The sequence below is a fragment of the Malus sylvestris genome, chromosome 7, assembly GCF_916048215.2.
Source record: "Malus sylvestris chromosome 7, drMalSylv7.2, whole genome shotgun sequence".
NCBI classification, from domain to species: Eukaryota; Viridiplantae; Streptophyta; class Magnoliopsida; order Rosales; family Rosaceae; genus Malus; species Malus sylvestris.
The window spans coordinates 26,127,712-26,142,582 of record NC_062266.1 but is presented as its reverse complement, the minus strand read 5'-3'; the positions used below and the strand labels follow the sequence as shown (position 1 = coordinate 26,142,582).

General features: G+C 34.3%; 2 protein-coding genes and 1 long non-coding RNA gene across 4 annotated transcripts; 2 read left to right on the top strand and 1 right to left on the bottom strand.

The window, feature by feature from the left end:
* Window positions 1-253: 253 nt before the first annotated feature.
* LOC126629301 (probable serine/threonine-protein kinase PBL7) lies at window positions 254-4,955 on the bottom strand. 2 transcript variants are annotated; one of them, XM_050299305.1, is made up of 6 exons: window positions 4,901-4,955; window positions 3,269-3,445; window positions 2,508-2,698; window positions 1,848-2,037; window positions 1,100-1,491; window positions 254-872 (listed from the first exon to the last, which is right to left on the bottom strand). In XM_050299305.1, exons 2-6 carry the CDS (start codon window positions 3,366-3,368, stop codon window positions 600-602), a joined length of 1,146 nt encoding a protein of 381 aa, XP_050155262.1. In that variant the 5' UTR covers window positions 3,369-3,445; window positions 4,901-4,955; the 3' UTR covers window positions 254-599. The 2 variants fall into 2 exon arrangements, with proteins under 2 accessions (XP_050155262.1, XP_050155260.1); XM_050299303.1 differs by having other exon boundaries at window positions 3,269-3,617; window positions 4,901-4,951.
* A 104-nt stretch (window positions 4,956-5,059) lies between these two features.
* LOC126629309 (uncharacterized) lies at window positions 5,060-6,564 on the top strand. Its single transcript, XR_007625707.1, has 4 exons — window positions 5,060-5,227; window positions 5,315-5,385; window positions 5,611-5,698; window positions 6,278-6,564. It is a non-coding gene; the product is annotated as an uncharacterized LOC126629309 (long non-coding RNA).
* Window positions 6,565-7,012: 448 nt separating this feature from the next.
* Window positions 7,013-9,158, top strand: LOC126629305 (elongator complex protein 6-like). Its single transcript, XM_050299309.1, has 5 exons — window positions 7,013-7,333; window positions 7,537-7,606; window positions 7,957-8,153; window positions 8,250-8,396; window positions 8,828-9,158. The coding sequence occupies exons 1-5, from the start codon at window positions 7,118-7,120 to the stop codon at window positions 8,948-8,950; spliced, it is 753 nt and encodes a 250-aa protein (XP_050155266.1). The 5' UTR covers window positions 7,013-7,117; the 3' UTR covers window positions 8,951-9,158.
* The last annotated feature ends 5,713 nt before the right edge of the window (window positions 9,159-14,871 follow it).

The window sequence follows — 14,871 nt, the reverse complement described above, 5'->3', positions numbered from 1 at the left end:
TAGAAACACTTCCACTCAAGGCTCAAAGCTTGAGTGAAGGGAAAGTGATTTCCGCACTCTCCTTTTCGCCCGTGCACTTCTTTGTTTAGCCCTTGGATTTGATAAATAAATAAAAATCGAGGAATAGGAACAAAGCGAGGAGTACAGAAGGAGAGAACCGAAGCGAAAATCACTACCCGCGAAACTCACAAAATCTGTAAAACTTACATCAAATAATTTTGGATATATTTCTATGATTCTATAGGGAGGCCAGTTTATATATAGGCTCAAAAATCTCATTGCTCAATTGTACATCAAAGAATCTTGTATAAGTCGACTGAAAGAAAGGGGCGGAGGAGGAAGCAATGAAAAAAGGGAAAGGCGGGAGCGACCGCTGCACCTGCTACCGGAGTGAGCAAAATTCCGATAAACAGGCACCATTACATTTACAGCCAACAAATTACTGAGCTCCAAACAACTGACTTTTGAATCAAAACTAAAACCCCATTATGGAAAGGGAAAAAAAAAACCCGAAAGCAACGCAATGCCTATAGTCGTGACAACAATCTCGCTCTCATCACAAGCTTCCGAAGATGAAACTGTATCAAATAAGTCTTCCCTTATGAAGTTAAAACTTCCCTCCTAGACCTAGGAGTGGACGATGCGGTGCTAGAGCTGTGTGATTGCCGTGCTTCGGGATCATACTTTTGGGAAGCAAGGTAATTAAGGGCTGTGACCACATCTGCTATGACAGGTCGCATATTAGGGTGTTCCTGGACACACATTGCAGCAACGGCAAGAGCTTGATACATTCCCCTCACCGGATACTGACCTTGGAGCATTGGATCAGCAATCTGCCAAAATTTCCTCCGATCTCTAAACAAGGGGCGGGCCTGCGACAAAGATTTTATGAGCAGAAAGTTCACTAGAGTCGAGACTGCCATTTAGCAAGAAATAGCTTGTCCTTCCTATTGTTGATTTCACTCGTAAAATAGTGTAGTTACTTGCAAGTATTACCTCATACCAAACTCATTTGAGTGTTTCAAGCAATCCTCATACATTTCTATATAAGCTGAGAATAAAATGTACCAAGGAAAAGAAGAAGACACAACTCTCTTACCCATGTGACCAAATTGTGTTCCCCGGCAGCCCTGGAATTGTCAATTGCCTTTCTTCCGGTAATGATTTCCAGAAGAACAACCCCGAAGCTGTATACATCTGATTTCAATGTGAGCTGACCAGTCATTGCATATTCAGGGGCACAATATCCATAGGTTCCCATCACCCTAGTGGAAACATGAGTATTATCTCCCACAGGACCCAACTTTGCCAAGCCAAAATCTGATAGCTTAGGATGGTACCCTTCGCCAAGTAAAATGTTTGAGCATTTAAGATCACGATAAATAACAGGAGGGTTTGCTTTGTCGTGCAAATGCTCCAAGCCTTTTGCAGCACCAGCAGCTATTGTCATTCTCGTGTTCCAGTCAAGATGTTTTCCATCTGGCGGTAGATCTGGCATATGGCGATGGATAAAAGTGATCAACAACGTTAAAAGATACCGAATAGAAGGTAGACAGAAAAAGAAAATTGGTGCTTAAGCACCGCACAATATGCTCTCTGATACATTGAACATGCCACGACATGGTAATAACTTGTGAGCCTGCAAGATTTCTATTTCTTAAATAGACCTAAAAATGTCAAATTGTACTGATTTCTATAGCATTGTATTGTGTCTATTGCAACATCCAGTTATGTCATGTCCTCATCCATTTATCAATAAGTACAGAAAGAGAAAGACCTCAAGACTTAAAATTATGAACTTCGGGCAAAGAAATAATGGCATCTAATGCTGCTACTGTTGTATATACCGTGCAGATGGTCTTCCAAAGATCCCAATGGCATGTACTCATATACCAAAAGCCTCTGATCCCCATCAGCACAATAGCCTACTAAGTTCACAAGATTGGGATGGTGAAGTAGGCTCAACATTAATACTTCGACGAGGAATTCCCTGTTCCCTTGAAGCCCATTGGAATCAAGTTGCTTTATGGCCACTACCTACACCAAAAGCAACGAGGTTCAGCTCTTACCACAAGCCAAGTATGTGAAATCAAAGATACAACAACAAACGAACTTTTAAGACACACAGAAAAAATCACAATGACAGTAGATACAAGTACACCCCTGCAATGATAGAAGTGAATTGAATCTTATTAAATTGGAGACCACCCCAGATTTAGGCTTAGCACCACACGTAAAATTTTCCGGTTTTACATTAAATGATAATCTTTCACCAAACAATATAGATTCAGTCATCTTTTGCAACATTCTATTTTATCAAAGCATAAATATGGAAGTACATAGATGGAATAAGTTTTAATTTCTAAGACTTAAAATTTACAATACAAGAAAGAAATACAGTTTAGGTGAGGTTGAGAATGGGAAACGAAAGGCATAAAGAATTTTGAAAAGGAAAAACAGGTAGTTCAATTTTTCATGGAGTTGATGGTCAAAGCTTTGGAAAGAACCTGATTCGTGCTCTCCAAGCGCCCCTTATATACTTGACCAAAACCTCCTTCACCTAAAATACAATCTGCTCGAAAGTTCTTTGTTGCCACTGCCAATTCTCGAAATGTAAATGTATGTGCTGCAATGTGACCAGAGCCTCCATCCTTAGAACCCTCCTTTACTGACAGTCCTGAATTTGCCTTCAGTTGTTCTAAGTAAAAGAACAAATGGGAAAGCTATATAAACAACGATACATAGACAGTTTACTGTGTAATAAAATTCGAACGAAACTTCGATTGCATAATAATCCAAAAACTTCGATTTGATTAAACAAAATGGTTTGGCGCAAAAACAAGCGCAATGGCGTTTTAGGACTCATACAGCATAAGGCTTTGTTGTTCTTCTTGTTGTTGATTAAACAAAATGATTACCAACAGTAGAAAACCCAGTGCAGTAAAGAACACAACTTTGGAATAAAAAATTGAAACTAACTCTTACCCAATAACAGTGAACGCTAAATACAAAAGTAAATCAAACCCAGAATGCCAAATACCACATGACAACAAACCTACATTGTTCCCAACAATGTCAACATTCAAAAGGGATCGCATACATTAAGATTCAACCAATTACAAACATGGGATTCCTGCATTCATCAACAGTAAATCAATGCGGTAAAAAAAATGCACACAATTGGTTCACAAAGCTCAAATCTTCAAACATCTAAACAGTAAAAAATTCTTAAAAAATGGTATCTTCAAAATGTTTCCAGAAATGTTACCTGAAATTGATGAGATCTGGTCTTCTGGCTTGTTCTTCTTGATCTTCTTCTTATTTGCAGCTTTTCTGCTTAACTCGCCGGAACACAGGAACCAACTCATGGCTTCTCTTCCACCTCTTAGTGATTTTTTACCTTTGTGTTGCTTGAGAGGCAGAGTTGGTTAAATTCTGACAGACCCTGTTCATTCCCACTATATACTTTTCATTCTTGAAAACCCTTTTTTTGCAATGGTGTCCTTATAGTCTTTTGAAATTTGTATGGTGTCCCACAGAGTCTCTGTATTTCCATTGTTTTACTTTGACTCAGCTCAAGTGATCACTTTGCTCCAAAACTTGATGACACTTGACAACTATGAAAGATTACAATTATAATTCTAATGCGATCCACTGGCAAACTAAATTAGTGATTTATATATTTTTTTAAATGATGAAATATAATTAAATTTATTTGAAATGTGGAGGGATTTGGATTTGGGTGTATAATTACGTATACGCCTGCAATTAAATTAACAATTTAAACGGTTGTCTTAAAAAAAATGGCTTCACAATCTTATATACAACAATACATTTATAGGTGTTCTGGAATAAGTTAGTATTGAATTCGTCATTTACGATATTTGAACTTAAAATTTAGAACTCACAAGTGAAAAAAAATACCACTAAATCTTAATACTTAGTAGTTAACACCTCATGATTAAATATAAAAAAAACCCAATAATTGGCTTTCACTTGAGAGGAAAAAAAAATAGAAGTACAAAGGACAGCTAGATATGAATGGTAATATACTATTAAATAAAAAATACGGCCAATTTTTTAAAACAAAATTACAAAAAATGCATAATAATTTCAGTTTCAAAAACATCATTTTCAACATGACTTTAGCGGCAGGACCAATGCTTTGGAAGAGCAATTTTTAAGTTCAATCGTAATTTGAAATGAATAATACTTAATCAAATTTACCTGTTAATTATAATTTGTATATATGTATTTTTATAAAAATTAGTAAGAAAAGGTGAAAATTATCGTCTTATGTTTTGAACAAGGGTAATGTTAGGGAGACAATCAATTTGAACTATATTTGTAAATCATATGACGCAAGTAGTGATAATTAAATTATTACTTAAATGTTAATTAACTTGTTTATTTTATATTGATTATATATTGTCAGTTGCTCTTTGGACCATAAGATGGTGTTGGCTATCTAGGCAGCCGGTGAGCCCAACTATTTACCCATTTTTTCATCATGATTCATAATTTGAATAATATAAAATTTGATATGTTAAGGATCGATGCTATTTGTAGATGTAAATTAAATTAGTTGGTTACTGAATTAGAGTATAAAGTTATTATTTAATTAGAATTTAGATTCCTATTGTAAAACCCCCAGTAAGCCAAGAAATCGCCTATTCTGAAAAAGAACATATCAATATACAGTTCACATGCACCAACATAAACCAACACATCTCAATTTCATCTGCACAGTGCATGTATAACCCCAACATAACCAATCAAATCTTTATTCACTTAGACCCCAGTTTAATTCACATTCTCCATGAAAAAGTCATATATCCAATGCCAATAAATAGCCAAAACACTCTTAAATTCCAAAACTCCAGAACTAGTAAAAATTTACCTCAATCTTCTCTAATTATGTTGTTCAACCAGCCTTGAGACTTCCAGGACCCTCAATTCAACCATATCACACTTCAACATAAAAAAATAAAAAATAAAAAAAAACAAACAAACAAAAGGAGTGGAGAACACGTGTGGTTATAAGATGATTTCTTCATCTTTGGTTCGGTGCCCTGTTCCCAAAAAGGGCAGAAAGGAATAGAAATTAGATGGGTTTTCTCTGGGTGTCGAAGGAAGAAGAAAAGAAACGCATCGGGTAATCTTTAGACATCGGAAAGGGAATCCGTTTTCGTCTTTGTGATCAAGAAATCTACCTCTACGAACGAAGGTAAGAATTCAATGCTTTTTTGCAGATTCGAAATTTTATTGTAGTTGGGGGATTTCAAGGTAATAATTTTAAACATTTATGTTGAAGTGTGATATGGTTGAATTGAGGGTCCTGGAAGTCTCAAGGCTGGTTGAACAACATAATTAGAGAAGATTGAGGTAAATTTTTACTAGTTCTGGAGTTTTGGAATTTAAGAGTGTTTTGGCTATTTATTGGCATTGGATATATGACTTTTTCATGGAGAATGTGAATTAAACTGGGGTCTAAGTGAATAAAGATTTGATTGGTTATGTTGGGGTTATACATGCACTGTGCAGATGAAATTGAGATGTGTTGGTTTATGTTGGTGCATGTGAACTGTATATTGATATGTTCTTTTTCAGAATAGGCGATTTCTTGGCTTAAGCAAGACCAAGAGATAAGAGTGAACAACTTGTGGAACGAGTTAGTACCTAAAGCTTGGAATATCAGGTAGGGGGGACTCACACCCTGGTTAGTGATTTTCGATATGTATTATGTATGTAAATATGGATGCGTGCAAGCTATGCATTGAATTTTGTTGTGGTTAGAACTGCATGTTAGGAAAAAGGAGTTTGGTTTTTCTAGCATATGATTTATGTTGTTCTAAATGTCATGACAACCTGAGAGTGAAGGGAGCTGTGTGACTACCCTGGGCTTCGATCCCCTAAACCTCCGGAGGGTCCTATACAAACGGACTCGTACCATTAACCGTAAGGGAAGGGTACTTGTGTCTATGTGGTATAGGTTGTAAGTGGACACTCTCGCTACCCTACCTTGTGTTGTTATTACTTGAGAAATTATTTTAGGTACGGTAGTTGGCCGCGTGTTCGGTTGTCAGGACAAATAGAATGCAGGGATCCCACTATGGTTAATTATAAGCATAAAATGAATTTTAACTCATGCCAAAGCATTTTGTTGTGCAAATTATTTCCTTAATACGTTGTACAAAGATATATTTTCAAACCTAGCTAGGGTGCCTCCCGAGGGGGGGCAAATGATTGTATGTGATGCTCACCCCTACATTTTCAGGTGCTGTGCGAGAAATAATGGAAGAGTTGGACTAAGGTGTGCGGTTGTAGCTTGTCAACCTAAAAGCTTCCAACCAGAAAAGCAACTTTTGAAATGTAAATATTGATTTTCTGGTTTCAATGAAAACTGTCTGTGTTTATCCTTTTTGCTTCTGTAAATATGTATGTATATATATGTCTAAACCTATCACTCCTTTGGCTTGTAAACTGAACTTTTGGAATTTCTGTTGTAAAAAGGTTGCTTAAAGAAAAAAAAAAATGGGTTGAATGTTTTGGTTTTCACTTAAACTCTGGTATATATATTTGATGTAAATTTTAGAGGCCTTGCGTATTTTAAAGATACATAAGAATTGTCATGTTCTAAGTTTGAAGCATACAACTCTTATGTGTTTTTTTTAAGATTCGCGGCGCTGTCGCGTTACTTTTTGGGTCGTGACACCTATAACATAAATTTGAGTAATTTTTCTTGAATCAGTATAAAGAGATGAATAAATGATAAATTTGTAATTGAAGTGGTAACGTAAGCAAAGAAAGATTGAGAGAAGTTAAGCAAACAATTGTGACACGCAATTTTTAGCTACTCTTGAAAATGAGTGTTCATACGTGGCCTTGAATATAATCACATTGGCTAAATAAGATATTTTTCGGATTAACTTTTTATTTTTATATTTATTTACTATTTCTCTTTCATAAATGATAGGTTTATTTATTTTTTGCTAAAAAAAGCGCGGGTGAAATGGCTGGTCACTGTTTGAGAAAGCCCAAAACCGTTTAAATCACAAATTCAGAAACCCTAAACCCTAAAAGCTCAGTGCTTTGAAAGAAGAGGAAGAAGACGAAGATGGAGCAAGGAGGAGGCTTATTGGACGAAGCGCTAGGAAATCTCAGTCGCCGCGTTGTGCTCCTCGAAGACTGCGTCGACACCAGCGCCGCTTTCGTCCTCCACCACATTCTCAAGCGCTCTCTCTCTCAGCCTCCCCACTCCAACTCCAACGCCGTCGTTTTTGTCGCCTTCGCCCACCCCTTCTCTCACTACGATCGCATCCTCCGAAGACTCGTAACTCTCTCTCTCTCTCTCTGCATAAAGAATTAAGCTTAATTTTTATTTTTAATTAGTAGTTCATAGTATCATGTTTAGCTGCTAATTTCTGTGTTAATTTACTCTCTTTTTTGGTTAAGATTGATTAGTAATTGTTAAATTATTTTCCATTACATAATAAAAATGGGGTTTGTGAATTTCGGATGTGTTTTTTGAAACAGGGTTGCAATTTGGCTGCACAGAGGGACAATGATAGATTCTTTTTTCTTGACATGCTTATGGACTGCCCAGGTGAGAAAATCAGGTATAAAATGGTTTTTCTAAGTTTGCCGGCTCAGCCCGACATGTTCTTATCGATCTACATGTCCTGAGTAGCTAAAATTTAGTTAAATGATCCTCGTCTAAGAGACCTGCTGGTACATAAAAATCTTCTTTAGGTTGCTGTATCAATTTGAAACAATGTAGGATTTAATGCAGGACTGATGTTAACCATGGTTCCTTTTTCGGTTAATAAATCTTTGTTTTGTTAAGAGAAAAGTGTAAGAATGTTAGTATTGGTTATCAGAAATTGCTGAATTATCAGGTTTCCTTGTGTCATTGAATTCAGGACGAGAAAATCATTTCATTCGATTGTGATGCAGACGAAGAAAAAAACAGTGATTGTGGACTAATTGCTTTGTATGGGAAAATCCAAAAGGTTATAAGTGCCTTAGCTCAAGAGGACATCTGTGTCACTATTATGATTGACGATATTTCCCTCATGGAGGTGGCTGCTAAGGGATCTACAAATCTTGTGCTAGACTTTCTGCATTACTGCCACACTTTAATATCAGAATTCGTAAGGCATTGGCTGCAACCGTCTCAGTTTCTTAGCTTTTCATGCTTCCACTCCTTTTGTTCCGTTATTTATGTTATTTCCCTTTTCTTGTCTCAGGGATGTTCCTTAGTCATGCTCAATCACAAGGATATCTATTCAAGCACGGCAAAGCCTACCCTTATTTTACAGATGGAGTATCTAGCAGACATTCTGATAACGGCAGAACCGTTGGCCACTGGTTTAGCCTCAGATGTGCACGGGCAGGTATTTGCTAGAACAAATATTAAGTCGCTCTTCATAGGGAGTTCTAGGAATTATATCCTATCACATCAATCTTGTATGGTCCCCTCTTCTCATTTGTGGTTGCTTGCTTGGGTCTTTGGTTGTTCTAAAAACAGATAATTTGCTTAGTTTTTGTTAACCATGTTGTGCTCATATATATGATAGTTGCTTGTGTCATGGTCCTTTTTGTTGAGATCCTTGTTCTCTGATCTTCACAAACCGGTGTTAACAATTGAAAAATTGTGAGAACTATTTCTGTTTGTATTGCTTGCTACCTTGCTGCTTGTGATTTGCTAGTTATGGCTGTAGTCTTCTATTACTTCACAAAAGGTTCATCCTAATAGTTATAGATAATACCTACACTGCTGCACGGATACAGGAGTTATGACCTTGATTGTTGTACTTGGTTGCAGTTGACAGTTCAGAACAGGGGGATTTATGATGGGTATGAGGGATCGAGAAACAAAGTGTCGAATTTCCAATTCAAAGCAAAGGAAAATAGTGTCGAATATTTCTATCCCGGTAGCAGGAATTGAGGACCGTATATGCTTTGAGGAATTTCAAATTAGGGGTGGGTGAATATAGCAATTGGGGTTGTACTACTGTGGAGACTCTTGTAGGGACATGAATGCTGTATTTCTAATTTCAGAATGGAAATGCTAGATTTCTTCTAAATTTTTGTTTGCATCTTAACTTGTACTGAAACCGAAATAAAAAGGTAGTGAATGTGACTCTTATCGTTAATTAGCACATGCTTAGATACTGTCTCTACCCAACTTCTTTGAGGATTTGCACATTGTTTTGCTTTGCATTGTTGGTGAATGATAGTGAGGCTGTTTGACTGACAATGTCAATAGTCAGTAGTGCGTGCCACCATCAGAGCCATCCAATGTGTTTCTCTGGGCATGTTTGGAAGTGCTTTTGAAATAGTAAAGAAGTGCTTTTCTAGAATCTCAAGAATCAAATGAATCTGCTTCTCTCTTATCAGGAACCAATTGTAACTGAAGGACAGTCGGATTCCGTATGCAATAAGGTTTTCTTTCCCAACATTCCTCTTTTTCATAAACAAATATAATTGCTATGTGATTTGAATTTACCTTCTAATTTTCTATGTGATTTGAATTTACCTTCTAATTTTGTGGAGATATCAGACGTGTTTGTCCCTCCCTATATCACGTATTAAAAGGAGACGTGATTAAAAGAGAAACGTGCCCATTTCTTGCTGAAATATCCCGAACTATTATAATTTGTTTTAAAATCTTTTAAAATTCTAGTTTGACTACCCACCTAGTTCACTATTTTGAGAAATGAGGATAATTGTAAATGAAATTCTGTTGCATTTTTTATTTGTGAGGTTTCTTGATTCTCATATAAGAATTCAAAGTTAATGTTTTTCGTTTGCAAATTTGGATTTTGCATGTAAATTTTCTGCATAATCTTCCTCTTCTCTCATGCTTACTTGGATCAGGGATGGAAGGGAGAAGGATTAAGGATATTTTGGATAGAAAAAGCGAAATCCCATATCGAAATTTTCTTGCAAAATCCAAATATTAGGGAGATTATATTCACACACCCCAAATTACTTTTCTCACACATTTTTAATTTTTTAATATTTTTATTTTTCTATCAAGTCTTAGTGGTGTGTAGTGTGGGAGAAATAATTTGAGGTGTATGAATATAATCTCTTATTATCTCTTATTATCTATTATTTAGTAATATGATTTCGGAAAAATCATGAGTATTATTCTCTATTTTAGGTGGGTCCACGTGTATTTTTAATTCCCAAAGGTTGGTAAACACATTTGGAATGATTGTAATTTTCATTCGTTATTTTACTCATTTTACCTTTAAGTAAACATGCCATAAAAGACAAAAGACACGTTAACCTTTGTATGGTTGACGGTGGAGATTAACGGTGATGGGTGAGCTTGAAGTCGAACTCATCAAGTGCTCGACAACCAACAAACTCGAGTCAAATGGGGAAGAAACATGAAATAAATGTATGGAGGGAAATGGAAACCTATGTCATTTTCATGATGAATTTTGCGGAACTATTCAAACGAATTCTTCCAACGAACAATTTTAGTTCACTCTAATATCTCAAATCACAATGTAGTCGGTGATGGATTGATAAATTCATATTCTCAGGCATTTTTACTGTGATTATACTACAAACTATCAAATTTATATATGCTTTTCATTCCGTTGAAGTAAAACCATGAAAAATGCATGAAGCTGCAAATTCATATATTTCTACTTTCTTACCACAAAATCATGAGCATTGTGTTTTGGACTCGAATGATTAGTTTGATCGCGATTTTAAATTTTTAATGAATTAGAGTTCGTTATGCGTTAATTATTAATTGTTTATTTATTTCCACTGCATAAGCAAAAATGGGATTTATGAATTTTAGATGTGTTTTCGAAACAGGTTTGCAATTTGGCTTCGAATATATGTTCAACACTGCAGGATTCATTTGGAAGTATTTTTTAAAATCTGAAAATGTTTTAGAAACCAATCATTGATAAAAATCCAAGTGAATCATGGAAAAACATTTTATGTGCTTCATATAACAAACACATATTTGGTGTTTCTTAAAAAAAAAAAAAAAAAAAAAAAAACTATTTTTAGCCCAAAATTAATTTCACCAAAAGTTGTTTTAGTCATTAAAAGAACATTTTCAAACGAGTGTAATTCTTGACATGCTTCTTCCTTCCTTGCATATTTAGGTTGACAACGTTGAACATGTATCCGTACAAGGGTCCTATAACAACTCAAGATAACTATTACAAGTCACATACATCACGTGAGATAATTATAAGAACAAATACAACTTATCAACCGAAGAAAGCTGAGAAATAAATAATAATAATAATAATAATAATCTCTATATATAAAACCAACAGTGGAGTGAACACTATTTTTTTTGGGATCACAGGCTTTACAAAAAAATAAGTGGACATAAATGCCGCCCTCCAAACAAAAAAACAATCTCTATATATAAAGCCAGCGATTAAGTGAACAATGTTTTTTTTTCATCACAGGCTTCACCAAAAAATAAGTGGAAAGAAATACCCCCAAACAAAAAAAATTCAAAAGCAGCCCAAAATAATGCATCAAATGTGATGGGGGTATTTTTGTCATATAAACAGTGTTTTTAATATTTCACTATTCAGTGTACAATGATTAGGGCTGGTTCGGTATGGGATCCCGTCCCGAAAATGGGATTCCAAATCTTGAACCGATCTTTTTTGGGATGAAAATACGAATCCCGATCCCAAACTGATCCTTAGGTAATATCGAATTTCGGGATTCCCGAAATAAATTCGGGATTTCGGTATGGTTTTGGGATTTGAGTGGGCAGAAATTTGGCTTCTTGTTAATGGAAGAAGATGATAAATTCAATTTAAACTTGCAGATCGAGCATGCAAAGCAGAAAAGAAATCGAACATGCAAAGCAAAATCGACCATAGAAATCCAGAAATCCAAATCAACCAAATCCACATAAAATTAATCTAGAAATCCCCAGAAAATTAATCAAGAAATCCAAATCCAAATCGAAACAATCAAAAACTCTAAATCGTAAATCCTTAATTTGTAAATCCTCATTCGAACCCTAATTCAGAGAAAGCTTTAGAGAGGATAGGGAAGGAGATGGGTCGATACTAGAGACGAGAAAGCTTCGAAGATTTGAGAGAGCTTTTGGCAGTAGTAGCTCCTTCCTCTCTCTGCTTCTCAACACGAAAAGTGCTGCTCCATCATCTTTCTGCTCCTTCCTCCTTCTGTTAGTGGGAGCCAAAAGGCTTCTTCTTTTGAGTTGGGAAGTGGGAACCGAAAGCCAATTGAATTTTGTGTCTTTACTTTTCTTTCTTTTTTTAGTATTATTTTGTGCCTTCTGTTAGTGGAAGCCAAAAGGCTCTGCTTTTTGAGTTGGGAAGTGGGAATCGAAACCCAAAAGTCAATAGGAAACCAAATACTTCGGTATTTTTAGGGTTTACCAAACAAATGGAATTTGGAAACCAATCCCATACCGAAAATTTCGGTATTTTTCAGGATGGTTTTGGTTTGGGATTTTTCGGTTTGGGTTCGAGACTTTTTCGGTTTGGTTTGGGATTTTCAAGAAGTTTTTCCAGCCCTACCAGTGATAAACAATGTTTTTAATATTTTACTATTCAATGTACAATGACGAACAATGTTTCTAATATTTAACTTTTTCCTATACAGTTGTTTTTATTTTTTATTTTTTTAATTTTAAATTAGTACCTCACAATGGGCTAGCAATAATGTGATTCAATCGATTGTTTATTAAATATTATTTTCTCGATTTTTAAACACATTCAAAACATTTTAACAGACGCACAGTGCCGGTTATAAAAAAATGTCTTTCGCACGTGCATAATAATGTGATTCAATTAGTTGTCAAATGATTGTTTTTTTTTTAACAAATAATATTATCTACGCTAGGGGGAGGGGTGGGCTTGGCCTTACAATGAGCTAGCAATAATGTGATTCAATCAGTTGGGCTAGCAATAATATGATTCAATAAGTTGTTTATTAAATATTATTTTCTCTATTTTTAAATACGTTCAAAACATCTTAAGAGACGCGTAGTGCCAGTTATAAAAAAAGTCTTTGCACACACATAATAATGTAATTCAATTAGTTGTCAAATGATTTTTTTTTTCTTTCAAACAAACGATATTATCTACATTAAGGGGGAGGGGTGGGCTTAGCCTCACAATGAGCTATCAATAATGTGATTCATTTAATTGTTTATTAAATATTATTTTCTCTATTTTTAAACACGTTCAAAACATCTTAAAAGCCGCGTAGTGCCATTTATAAAAATAAAAAAAAATAAAAAAGCCTTTTGCACGAGCATAATAATATGATTCAATTAGTTAGCAAATGATTGTTTTTTTTTTTTCCGAACAAACGATAACACTAAGAGGGAGAGAGTGGGCTTAGCCTTACATTGGGTTAGCAATAACGTGATTCAATCAGTTGTTCATTAAATATTATTTTCTCTATTTTTAAACACGTTCAAAATATCTTAAGAGCTGCGTACTGCTTATGATAAAAAAAATCTTTCACATATGCATAATAATTCAAAAAATATATGTTGCACGAAGGCTAATAATAACAAACTAGAATATAACAAATCAAAACCTAAAAGTGAGTGGTGCAATAGAACTCAAACCATGAAACACTAATCTCATAGAGCTCCAATTTAGACGTTTATTTTTACCGTATAATAAAATATTGGGACACTTTGGATGTGGTCCCTAACTACCAGTATTCTTTGATTGAAACCTTTGTGGTTTTTAGTTTTTGATCGAAGTCCTTGACATTAATGTAATAATGTATTTCTATGTAGGTTTTTATATTTTTAAATTAAAAATGAAATTTGTAATTATTTATATTAATGAGATTTTAAATAAAACCCATAATTATGAGATTAAAAAGATTAAAGATGAATTATACGTTCCAATATATTTTGTACATACACACACGCACAAGGGTACGTTCATCAAAACTAACCAAAAAATTATTGTATCAAAACATGGGTACATTTTTCAAAAAAAAAAAAAAAAAAAGATATTAGGCTTAATAACATTATTAAATTTCTTCTATTAAACTTGACATAGATACATTCTCGAATCAATGAAATAAAATGTACCCATATAAGTTTAAAAAATGGAATTTTAATGAAACACTAATGGTACTGTTCACTTTTAACGAAAATGACATTTTTACTCTAAAAAGTCACTCCTGGTACTATTCACTTACAATACCTTTTTGTCATTTTGATTAAAACTCAAAGTTTTCAAGCTATTTTCATTAGTTTTCCTTTTAAAAAATGGATTAGAGAAAATATTGAATGAAATTTTATATAAAAAATGGGTACATTTTATATTAAAAAGGTACATTTTTAACAAATTGGTATATTTAAGAATGGATACATATAAGATTAAAAAATAAAAATAAATTTATAAAAAATTTATGGGTACAAACTTATTCTAATTTTATTTTTTTATATTTGGGAAATGTTTGAATTGAAAATTAATTAGGAGTTATTAAGGGTGTGAGTATTAAAACTCTAAATCAATTACTAATTTTTTTTATAAAAACTATGTAACTTACATATAATTCATTAATATATTAATGTTAGGGACTTTGATCAAAATCTAAAAACTGATAAGGTCTTAGTCAATGAACATTAGAAACTAGGGACTGGATACTAATTTTGCACCATGATTTTATGGTAAAAAAGTTAACAATGTTGAATATATATAAGTTGCAACATAAAAAGAATTGTAATTACTGATTAGTCTCTAATATAATGTGACTTGTAATAGTGATCGGATAATTCAAGCAGTTAAGAGTACTCAATTTTTGAGTTTCACATTTACAAAGAATAACTTCCACTAGAGGGGGATAATGTGGTCCAAATTC

Coding starts and splice junctions, on each gene's coding strand:
- LOC126629301 (XM_050299305.1), bottom strand. CDS start 3,368: ATGAGTTGGTTCCTGTGTTCCGGCGAGTTAAGCAGAAAAGCTGCAAAT. Junction 2,699..3,268: donor CCAGATCTCATCAATTTCAG/GTAACATTTCTG, acceptor TCTTTTACTTAG/AACAACTGAAGGCAAATTCA. Junction 2,038..2,507: donor GCTTGGAGAGCACGAATCAG/GTTCTTTCCAAA, acceptor CTTTTGGTGTAG/GTAGTGGCCATAAAGCAACT.
- LOC126629305 (XM_050299309.1), top strand. CDS start 7,118: ATGGAGCAAGGAGGAGGCTTATTGGACGAAGCGCTAGGAAATCTCAGT. Junction 7,607..7,956: donor CATGCTTATGGACTGCCCAG/GTGAGAAAATCA, acceptor ATTGTGATGCAG/ACGAAGAAAAAAACAGTGAT. Junction 8,154..8,249: donor ACACTTTAATATCAGAATTC/GTAAGGCATTGG, acceptor TTCTTGTCTCAG/GGATGTTCCTTAGTCATGCT.